Source organism: Oncorhynchus nerka, linkage group LG25 (genome assembly GCF_034236695.1).
Source record: "Oncorhynchus nerka isolate Pitt River linkage group LG25, Oner_Uvic_2.0, whole genome shotgun sequence".
Lineage (NCBI taxonomy): Eukaryota > Metazoa > Chordata > Actinopteri > Salmoniformes > Salmonidae > Oncorhynchus > Oncorhynchus nerka.
In genome coordinates, this window is record NC_088420.1 from 3,621,346 (window position 1) to 3,633,845 (window position 12,500).

Consider the following 12,500-nt stretch of genomic DNA (forward strand, 5'->3'; position numbering starts at 1 on the left):
CCCTACTGCCCTACTTCCCTACTGCTATACTGCCCTACTTCCCTACTTCTCTACTGCCCTATTTCTCTAAGCCCTACTTCCCTACTGCCCTACTTCCCTACTTGTCTACTGCCCTACTTCCCTACTGCCCTACTTCCCTACTTCTCTAATGCCCTACTTCTCTACTGCCCTACTTATCTACTGCCCTACTTCTCTAATGCCCTACTTCTCTACTGCCCTACTTCCCTACTGCCCTACTGCCCTACTGTATTATCACATGGGTGTGTGCATGGGAATGGATTTGGATAGTTAGGCAATCCAACATACTAGATGATGAATGATTGATCCTGTCTAAACTAGTAGGTGACTATCTGACCCAAATGAAAAGGTAGGGCCTCAACCCTCTAACGTGTTGTAGGAGATTGACCCATAGGAAAAGGTAGGGTAGCCTAGTGGTTAGAGTGGTAGACTAGTAACCGGAAGGTTACAAGTTCAAATCCCCGAGCTGACAAGGTACAAATCTGTCGTTCTGCCCCTGAACAGGCAGTTAACCCACTGTTCCTAGGCCAGTTAACCCACTGTTCCTAGACCAGTTAACCCACTGTCCCTAGGCCACTTAACCCACTGTTCATAGGCCAGTTAACCCACTGTTCCTCGGCCAGTTAACCCACTGTTCCTAGACCAGTTAACCCACTGTTTCTAGACCAGTTAACCCACTGTTCCTAGGCCAGTTAACCCACTGTTCCTAGACCAGTTAACCCACTGTTCCTAGGCCAGTTAACCCACTGTTCCTAGGCCGTCATTGAAAATAAGAATTTGTTCTTAACTGATTTGCCTAGTAAAATAAATAATAAAATAAAATAGGGCCGCATCCCTCTAACGTGGTGTAGGAGATTGACCCATAGGAAAGGTAGGGCCTCAACCCTCTAGGAGATTGACCCATAGGAAAAGGTAGGGCCGCAACCCTCTAGGAGATTGACCCATAGGAAAGGTAGGGCCGCAACCCTCTAACGTGGTGTAGGAGATTGACCCATAGGAAAAGGTAGGGCCGTGACCCTTAGGAAAACTGGGGGGGAGGTCAGAGACATACAGTACATAACAAGTCTCACCAAAGTACTCCTCAGCCGGAGGGTTGTCCATGTCATACAGCATCTTCTTGGTGAGCCTCTCCAGTTCTTCCTCAGGCCTGGCACCGCTGGGAGCCTGCAACACAACACAACGCTGTCATACATACAACACAGTCTAACACAGACCCTGGGTCTGAACCTCGCCCTGCGCAATTGGGTCCCGGACTTCTCCACTCCCACAAGGGTGTGTGCTCAGCCCTCTCCTGTTACTCCCTGTTCACTAGAGACCCTGGGTCTCCACCCCGCTGATCCTCAAAACTGGGGCCCGACAAGGGTGCGTTCTGAGCCCTCTCCTGTTACTCCCTGTTCACCCACGGCTGCGTGGCCACGCACGACTCTAACTCAATCATCAAGTTTGCTGACGACACTACAGTGATAGGCTTGGCGGTCTAATGAGGTCTAATGAGGTCTAATGAGGTCTAACACGGTCTAATGAGGTCTAACGCGGTCTAATGAGGTCTAACGCGGTCTAATGAGGTCTAACGCGGTCTAATGAGGTCTAATGAGGTCTAACGCGGTCTAATGCGGTCTAACACGGTCTAATGCGGTCTAATGAGGTCTAACGCGGTCTAATGCGGTCTAATGAGGTCTAACGCGGTCTAATGAGGTCTAACACGGTCTAACACGGTCTAATGAGGTCTAATGAGGTCTAACACGGTCTAATATGGTCTAATGAGGTCTAACACGGTCTAATGAGGTCTAATGAGGTCTAACACGGTCTAACACGGTCTACTGAGGTCTAATGAGGTCTAATGAGGTCTAACACGGGCTAATGAGGTCTAATGAGGTCTAATGAGGTCTAACACGGTCTAATGCGGTCTAACACGGTCTAATGCGGTCTAATGAGGTCTAATGAGGTCTAATGCGGTCTAATGAGGTCTAATGAGGTCTAACGCGGTCTAATGAGGTCTAACACGGTCTAACATGGTCTAATGAGGTCTAATGAGGTCTAACACGGTCTAATGAGGTCTAACGCGGTCTAATGAGGTCTAACACGGTCTAATGAGGTCTAACACGGTCTAACGCGGTCTAACACAGTCTAACATGGTCTAATGAGGTCTAACGTGGTCTAACACGGTCTAATGAGGTCTAACGCGGTCTAACACGGTCTAATGCGGTCTAACGTGGTCTAACACGGTCTAATGAGGTCTAACGCGGTCTAATGAGGTCTAACGAGGTCTAAATGAGGTCTAAATGAGGTCTAACACGGTCTAATGCGGTCTAATGAGCTCTAACACGGTCTAACGTGGTCTAATGTGGTCTAACGTGGTCTAACGCGGTCTAAAGTAGTCTAATGAGGTCTAACAAGGTCTAAAGAGGTCTAACACGGTCTAATGAGGTCTAACGCGGTCGAATGAGGTCTAACGCGGTCTAATGAGGTCTAACGCGGTCTAATGAGGTCTAACGTGGTCGAATGAGGTCTAACACGGTCTAATGAGGTCTAACGCGGTCTAATGAGGTCTAACGCCGTCTAATGAGGTCTAAAGCAGTCTAATGAGGTCTAACAAGGTCTAACACAATCAGCCTACAACTGTGCACTCAGGTCCGCCCTAGGTACAGCTGGGACCCTAGCAACACAACACAGGGACCAACATGATGAGTTTAGGTTTCTACTTGTAACAACATGTGTCACACCTACTGTACAAAAAACACTGACCCAGTGGACCTACTGCATCCATCACAGAAGACGATCAGAGGACAATGACCCAATGGTATCAGGTAGGTCCAGTGGTTAGAGTGTTGGACTAGTAACCGAAAGGTTGCAAGTTCAAATCCCCGAGCTGACAAGGTACAAATCTGTCGTTCTGCCCCTGAACAGGCAGTTAACCCACTGTTCCTAGACCAGTTAACCCACTATTCCTAGACCAGTTAACCCACTGTTCCTAGACCAGTTAACCCACTGTTCCTAGACCAGTTAACCCACTGTTCCTAGACCAGTTAACCCACTGTTCCTAGACCAGTTAACCCACTGTTCCTAGGCCAGTTAACCCATTGTTCCTAGACCAGTTAACCCACTGTTCCTAGACCAGTTAACCCACTGTTCCTAGACCAGTTAACCCACTGTTTCTAGACCAGTTAACCCACTGTTTCTAGGCCAGTTAACCCACTGTTCCTAGACCAGTTAACCCACTGTTCCTAGACCAGTTAACCCACTGTTCCTAGACCAGTTAACCCACTGTTTCTAGACCAGTTAACCCACTGTTTCTAGACCAGTTAACCCACTGTTTCTAGACCAGTTAACCCACTGTTCCTAGACCGTCATTGAAAATAAGAATTTGTTCTTAATTGACTTGCCTAGTTAAATAAAGGTCAAATAAAAAAATTAAACAAAATAAACAATTGATTTAAATAGCTTTGTTCTTTATACACCACGAAGTATGTGGACACCTGCACGTCAAACATCTCATTCCAAAACCATGGAGTTGGAGTTTGTCCCGCCTTTGCTGCTATAACAGCCTCCACTCTTCTGGGAAGGCTTTCCACTAGATGTTGGAACATTGCTGCTATAACAGCCTCCACTCTTCTGCGAAGGCTTTCCACTAGATGATGGAACATTGCTGCTATAACAGCCTCCACTCTTCTGGGAAGGCTTCCCACTAGATGATGGAACATTGCTGCTATGACAGCCTCCACTCTTCTGGGAAGACTTTCCACTAGATGTGGGAACATTGCTGCTATAACAGCCTCCACTCTTCTGGGAAGACTTTCCACTAGATGTTGGAACATTGCTGCTATAACAGCCTCCACTCTTCTGGGAAGACTTTCCACTAGATGTGGGAACATTGCTGCTATAAAAGCCTCCACTCTTCTGGGAAGACTTTCCACTAGATGTTGGAACATTGATGCTATAATAGCCTCCACTCTTCTGGGAAGACTTTCCACTAGATGTGGGAACATTGATGCTATAACAGCCTCCACTCTTCTGGGAAGGCTTTCCACTAGATGTAGGAACATTGCTGCTATAACAGCCTCCACTCTTCTGGGAAGGCTTTCCACTAGATGTGGGAACATTGCTGCTATAACAGCCTCCACTCTTCTGGGAAGGCTTTCCACTAGATGTGGGAACATTGCTGCTATAACAGCCTCCACTCTTCTGGGAAGGCTTTCCACTAGATGTTGGAACATTGCTGCTATAAAAGCCTCCACTCTTCTGGGAAGGCTTTCCACTAGATGTTGGAACATTGCTGCTATAACAGCCTCCACTCTTCTGGGAAGACTTTCCACTAGATGTGGGAACATTGCTGCTATAACAGCCTCCACTCTTCTGGGAAGGCTTTCCACTAGATGTAGGAACATTGCTGCGGGGACTTGCTTCCATTCAGCCACAAGAGCATTAGTGATGTCGGGACCAACATCACTAAACACTATGGGTGACAAGGCTTCTCAGCTGTGGAACACACTTCCAGACACTATCAGGGATGGAGAGTCTCTGTCCTGCTTTAAAACACAGCTAAAGACTGATCTGATCAGAAGAGCTTTAAAAATGACCTTTTGTTCATTCTGTTCTCCAGATCGGATGTATATATATATATATATATATATATATATATATATATATATATATATATTTGTGAGAAAAGCGCTTTACAAATTAAATGAATTATTGTTGTTATTTATCAGCTTGTACCCATACCTTCCCATCCCACAGCGTTACAATGCCCCCCCCCCGTTCAATAGATCTCTCTCTTCTACCCTCGCCTCCAGACACACACAGAGGAGCAGCTGTGGTCAAACCACTGATTTATACACAATGAAAATAGTTGAGATTTTGAGTTTCTCTGGACCTTAGACCAAATTGCAAAGCCAAAATAACTGCTTTAAAAACTCCCCTCATGAACGAGAGGTGAGCAGTAGGTGACAAGTATCCTCAACGCCCTGAAGAAGGTTGTTAGGGCAACGCCCTGATGAAGGTTGTTAGGGCAACGCCCTGATAAAAGTTGTTAAGGCAACGCTCTGATGAAGGTTGCTAGGGCAATGCCCTGATGAAGGTTGCTAGGGCAACGCTCCGATGAAGGTTGTTTGGGCTACGCCCCGATGAAAGATGTTAGGGCAACGCCCTGATGAAAGTTGTTAGGGCAACGCTCTGATGAAAGATGTTAGGGCAACGCTCTGATGAAAGATGTTAGGGCAACGCTCTGATGAAAGATGTTAGGGCAACGCTCTGATGAAAGATGTTAGGGCAACGCTCTGATGAAAGATGTTAGGGCAACGCTCTGATGAAAGTTGTTAGGGCAACGCTCTGATGAAAGATGTTAGGGCAACGCTCTGATGAAAGATGTTAGGGCAACGCTCTGATGAAAGATGTTAGGGCAACGCTCTGATGAAAGATGTTAGGGCAACGCTCTGATGAAAGATGTTAGGGCAACGCTCTGATGAAAGATGTTAGGGCAACGCTCTGATGAAAGATGTTAGGGCAACGCTCTGATGAAAGTTGTTAGGGCAACGCTCTGATGAAAGATGTTAGGGCAACGCTCTGATGAAAGTTGTTAGGGCAACGCTCTGATGAAAGATGTTAGGGCAACGCTCTGATGAAAGATGTTAGGGCAACGCTCTGATGAAAGATGTTAGGGCAACGCTCTGATGAAAGATGTTAGGGCAACGCTCTGATGAAAGATGTTAGGGCAACGCTCTGATGAAAGTTGTTAGGGCAACTCCCTGATGAAGGTTGTTTGAAAACACAACATGCTGTTCTGTTAAAGCATCCTGAAGGCTGTTGTGCCTGTTGGGTGTTTAACTTGCTAATGATATACATCTCTGGGTGTTTTAGTGAAGAGGAATCTGACCCTGGGCCTGTGGCCTCTGGTGGCCCCCTACAACCCTAAGGTTGACGCTGTGTGTACAGGATGCATGATGGATCTGTACAGGAACGCAAGTCATGTGGAAACAGCACTCTGACCAGTCTGTTGCATTTGAAAAATGACACAGTTAAAATCTCATTTTTAGCCTTTACGTCTTTAATACTAAGCTGGCAGTAGCCATTTGCTCCCATCTACGACTAAGGGCAGTTTTGGGAATGAATAAAAGCCTAAATTGTAACGTAGTGGCTGTGACATGCCACAGTATACAAGTCGTCAGAACTCAGGCTCCTTCACAGCTCTGGGTTTTGACTGACAGACGTTCTGAACTCGAGCACCAAGTTGCCACCGTCCCTCTCGTTGATTGGCCATCTTGTCTGAGTGAGGGAAAGGCTGTAAATTAAAAGAGGACTTGATGTACAGCGCCTTCTGGAAAGTATTCAGACCCCTTGACTTTTTCCACATTTTTGTTATGTTACAGCCTTATTCTAAAATTGATTAAATTAAATAAATCTCAGCAATCTACACACAATACCCCATAATGACAAAGTGAAAATAGGTTTTTAGAAAATGTTACATAAGTATTCAGACCCTTTTCCTACTATGAGACTCGAAATTGGGCTCATGTGCATCCTGTTTCCATTGATCATCCTTGAGATGTTTCTACAACTTGATTGGAGTCCACCTGTTGTAAATTCAATTGTTAATGTGGAGGCTATATACAGGGTGTTACGGTACAGAGTCAATGTGGAGGCTATATACAGGGTATTACGGTACAGAGTCAATGTGGAGGCTATATACAGGGTATTACGGTACAGAGTCAATGTGGAGGCTATATACAGGGTATTACGGTACAGAGTCAATGTGGAGGCTATATACAGGGGGTACCGGTACAGAGTCAATGTGGAGGCTATATACAGGGGGTACCGGTACAGAGTCAATATGGAGGCTATATACAGGGGGTACCAGTACAGAGTCAATGTGGAGGCTATATACAGGGTGTTACGGTACAGAGTCAATGTGGAGGCTATATACAGGGGGTACCGGTACAGAGTCAATGTGGAGGCTATATACAGGGGGTACCGGTACAGAGTCAATGTGGAGGCTATATACAGGGGGTACCGGTACAGAGTCAATGTGGAGGCTATATACAGGGTGTTACGGTACAGAGTCAATTTGCTATATACAGGGGGTACCGGTACAGAGTCAATGTGGAGGCTATATACAGGGTATTACGGTACAGAGTCAATGTGGAGGCTATATACAGGGTATTACGGTACAGAGTCAATGTGGAGGCTATATACAGGGTGTTACGGTACAGAGTCAATGTGGAGGCTATATACAGGGTATTACGGTACAGAGTCAATGTGGAGGCTATATACAGGGTATTACGGTACAGAGTCAATGTGGAGGCTATATACAGGGTATTACGGTACAGAGTCAATGTGGAGGCTATATACAGGGGGTACCGGTACAGAGTCAATGTGGAGGCTATATACAGGGGTACCGGTACAGAGTCAATATGGAGGCTATATACAGGGGTACCAGTACAGAGTCAATGTGGAGGCTATATACAGGGTGTTACGGTACAGAGTCAATGTGGAGGCTATATACAGGGGGTACCGGTACAGAGTCAATGTGGAGGCTATATACAGGGGGTACCGGTACAGAGTCAATGTGGAGGCTATATACAGGGGGTACCGGTACAGAGTCAATGTGGAGGCTATATACAGGGTGTTACGGTACAGAGTCAATTTGCTATATACAGGGGGTACCGGTACAGAGTCAATGTGGAGGCTATATACAGGGTATTACGGTACAGAGTCAATGTGGAGGCTATATACAGGGTATTACGGTACAGAGTCAATGTGGAGGCTATATACAGGGTATTACGGTACAGAGTCAATGTGGAGGCTATATACAGGGTATTACGGTACAGAGTCAATGTGGAGGCTATATACAGGGTATTACGGTACAGAGTCAATGTGGAGGCTATATACAGGGGGTACCGGTACAGAGTCAATGTGGAGGCTATATACAGGGGGTACCGGTACAGAGTCAATGTGAAGGCTATATACAGGGTGTACCGGTACAGAGTCAATGTGGAGGCTATATACAGGGGGTACCGGTACAGAGTCAATGTGGAGGCTATATACAGGGGGTACCGGTACAGAGTCAATGTGGAGGCTATATACAGGGGGTACCGGTACAGAGTCAATGTGGAGGTTATATACAGGGGGTACCCGTACAGAGTCAATGTGGAGGCTATATACAGGGGGTACCGGTACAGAGTCAATGTGGAGGCTATATACAGGGGGTACCGGTACAGAGTCAATGTGGAGGCTATATACAGGGGGTACCGGTACAGAGTCAATGTGGAGGCTATATACAGGTGGTACCGGTACAGAGTCAATGTGGAGGCTATATACAGGGGTACCGGTACAGAGTCAATGTGGAGGCTATATACAGGGGGCACCAGTACAGAGTCAATGTGGAGGCTATATACAGGGGGTACCGGTACAGAGTCAATGTGGAGGCTATATACAGGGGGCACCAGTACAGAGTCAATGTGGAGGCTATATACAGGGGGTACCGGTACAGAGTCAATGTGGAGGCTATATACAGGGGTACCGGTACAGAGTCAATGTGGAGTCTATATACAGGGGTACCGCTACAGAGTCAATGTGGAGGCTATATACAGGGGTACCGGTACAGAGTCAATGTGGAGGCTATATACAGGGGGTACCGGTACAGAGTCAATGTGGAGGCTATATACAGGGGGTACCGGTACAGAGTCAATGTGGAGGCTATATACAGGGTATTACGGTACAGAGTCAATGTGGAGTCTATATACAGGGGGTACCGCTACAGAGTCAATGTGGAGGCTATATACAGGGGGTACCGGTACAGAGTCAATGTGGAGGCTATATACAGGGGGTACCGGTACAGAGTCAATGTGGAGGCTATATACAGGGGGTACCGGTACAGAGTCAATGTGTGGGGGCACCGGTTAGTTGAGGTAATATGTAGGTAGAGTTAAAGTGCATAGATGATAATAACAGAGAGTAGCAGCAGTGTAAAAGAGGAGGGACAATGTAAATAGTCCATTCAAGTAGATGTTCAGGAGTCTTATGGCTTGGGGGGTAGAAACTGTTAAGAAACCTTTTGGACCTTGACTTGGCGCTCCGGTACCGCTTGCCGAGCGGTAGCAAAGAGAACAGTCCATGACTTGGGTGACTGGAGTCTTTGACCATTTTTAGGGCCTTCCTATGACACCAACTGGTATAGAAGTCCTGGACTGCAGGAAGTTTGGCCCCGGTGATGTACTGGGCCGTACGTACTACCCTCTGTAGCGCCTTGCGGTTGGAGGCCCGAGCAGTTGCCATACCAGGCGGTGATGCAACCGGTCATATTCAGAGTCAACGTTTATGATCATTATGTTAGATGTACAGTTACAAGATGACATGATGTCATACCCTGGGTTGGTCTGAACAGAAGGAGCCTGTAGCGCCTTGCGGTTGGAGGCCAGAGCAGTTGCCATACCAGGCGGTGATGCAACCGGTCATATTCAGAGTCAACGTTTATGATCATTATGTTAGATGTACAGTTACAAGATGACATGATGTCATACCCTGGGTTGGTCTGAACAGAAGGAGCCTGTAGCGCCTTGCGGTTGGAGGCCAGAGCAGTTGCCATACCAGGCGGTGATGCAACCGGTCATATTCAGAGTCAACGTTTATGATCACTATGTTAGATGTACAATTACAAGATGACATGACGTCATACCCTGGGTTGTGTTCTGAACACATTTAGTTTAAAATCTCCATCAGGTCTCCATGTTTTATCTGTAGTGGTTTAGGACCATTAGACATCTGTTCATCTAGAAGGTTCCGATGAGTATTTAGGTACGTATCAACGTTTCAACGGAGAGTAGCAGACGGTGACATCAGAATATAGCCTCTGTGCCTGTTCTCACGTGTACACATGTGTATTTGTGTTGATAAACGGCAACATGTTATGAACACAAGAGGTCTTGACCAGACCTCGACTTCCCTCAGGTGAACGACCACACTGATTTGGAAGTAACAGAAATATCACACATCTCAAAGACCTTCTATTGCTGCTGTTGAAAAGCTGCTGAAAAACAGTGAAGCAAATCGTGAAGCATGAAGGGAAGTCATTTCTCTCCTTTATTCATGTAATAAATGACTCTCTGTGCCGTCACAAAAGGCCCCGCTAACAAGGTGCTTTAAACTGGCTGGCTGGGAGAGGGTGCAGGGTGTCACAGAGCAGATGGGGGGGTGGGGGGTGGTTAAAGTCAGAAACGAGACTCTGATAATGGCATGATTTCATCCCTCTTTCCACTGTGTTGGTGTGATGTGTAGGGGGTTAGGTTACAACGTTAAAAACACCCATCTCTACGTCTCTCTGTGACAACGCGGCTATCACCAACACATACTGTGAAATGCAAACAGAAAGGCTATTTCTCGAACGTATTCAAATAGACTGCATTCATTCATTTCCCACGACAAAGAAACCAGGCAAGGCTGTCCCCTGTCTCCTTTCCTTTATGTCCCCAGAACCTTCTACTACCAGCCTGTAGACTACAACACTACCAGAACCTTCTACAACCAGCCTGTAGACTACAACACTACCAGAACCTTCTACTACCAGCCTGTAGACTACAACACTACCAGAACCTTCTACTACCAGCCTGTAGACTACAACACTACCAGAACCTTCTACTACCAGCCTGTAGACTACAACACTACCAGAACCTTCTACTACCAGCCTGTAGACTACAACACTACCAGAACCTTCTACTACCAGCCTGTAGACTACAACACTACCAGAACCTTCTACTACCAGCCTGTAGACTACAACACTACCAGAACCTTCTACTGCCAGCCTGTAGACTACAACACTACCAGAACCTTCTACTACCAGCCTGTAGACTACAACACTACCAGAACCTTCTACTACCAGCCTGTAGACTACAACACTACCAGAACCTTCTACTACCAGCCTGTAGACTACAACACTACCAGAACCTTCTACTACCAGCCTGTAGACTACAACACTACCAGAACCTTCTACTACCAGCCTGTAGACTACAACACTACCAGAACCTTCTACAGACCTGGTGTAGACTACAACACTACCAGAACCTTCTACTACCAGCCTGTAGACTACAACACTACCAGAACCTTCTACTACCAGCCTGTAGACTACAACACTACCAGAACCTTCTACTACCAGCCTGTAGACTACAACACTACCAGAACCTTCTACTACCAGCCTGTAGACTACAACACTACCAGAACCTTCTACTACCAGCCTGTAGACTACAACACTACCAGAACCTTCTACTACCAGCCTGTAGACTACAACACTACCAGAACCTTCTACTACCAGCCTGTAGACTACAACACTACCAGAACCTTCTACTACCAGCCTGTAGACTACAACACTACCAGAACCTTCTACTACCAGCCTGTAGACTACAACACTACCAGAACCTTCTACTACCAGCCTGTAGACTACAACACTACCAGAACCTTCTACTACCAGCCTGTAGACTACAACACTACCAGAACCTTCTACTACCAGCCTGTAGACTACAACACTACCAGAACCTTCTACTACCAGCCTGTAGACTACAACACTACCATAACCTTCTACTACCAGCCTGTAGACTACAACACTACCAGAACCTTCTACAGACCTGGTGTAGAAGAGCACAATGATGCTTCATAAAACTTCAGACATTCCCTGATAGACTGTGGAGTGTAGACAGAAAATACAACTGGCTGACTGGCTGGCTGACTGACTGACTCTCCTGATAGACTGTGGAATGTAGACAGAAAATACAACTGGCTGACTGGCTGGCTGACTGACTGACTCTCCTGATAGACTGTGGAGTGTAGACAGAAAATACAACTGGCTGACTGGCTGGCTGACTGACTGACTCTCCTGATAGACTGTGGAATGTAGACAGAAAATACAACTGACTGGCTGACTGGCTGGCTGGCTGACTGGCTGGCTGGCTGATTCTCCTGATAGACTGTGGAATGTAGACAGAAAATACAGCTGGCTGACTGACTGACTGACTGACTGACTGACTCTCTTGATAGACCGTGGAATGTAGACAGAAAATACAACTGACTGGCTGACTGGTTGGCTGGCTGGCTGGCTGACTGGCTGGCTGACTGGCTGACTGACTGTCTGGCTGGCTGACTGTCCTTTCAGCAGGGAAATCAACCTGCTGACTCATTACATTCATGATGTCTGTACAATTTAGAAATTATGTTTTTATTATCTATTATTATCTATTTAGACAAACTGCATTAGGTAGTACTTAAAAGGCAACTGATAAACTGTTACCTAGGTTTATTAAACTGATAAACTGTTACCTAGGTTTATTAAACCGATAAACGGTTAACTACAAGGTTACATTCTACATGCCTACTCACATCATCCACAAGGTTACATTCTACATGCCTACTCACATCATCCACAAGGTTACATTCTACATGCCTACTCACATCATCCACAAGGTTACATTCTATACTCACATCATCCACAAGGTTACATTCTA

The 12,500-nt window shown here is 46.3% G+C and overlaps 1 protein-coding gene across 5 annotated transcripts in view; it reads right to left on the reverse strand.

The window, feature by feature from the left end:
• The window catches only part of LOC115123150 (lipoma-preferred partner homolog), a 462,733-nt gene that overhangs the window by 186,261 nt on the left and 263,972 nt on the right, over window positions 1–12,500 (reverse strand). For all 5 annotated transcript variants that reach the window (XM_065009483.1, XM_065009486.1, XM_065009484.1 and 2 more), the window contains one exon: window positions 1,089–1,182. In XM_065009483.1, the coding sequence (XP_064865555.1) occupies window positions 1,089–1,182 (94 nt within the window). The remainder of the gene's footprint in view (window positions 1–1,088; window positions 1,183–12,500) is intronic.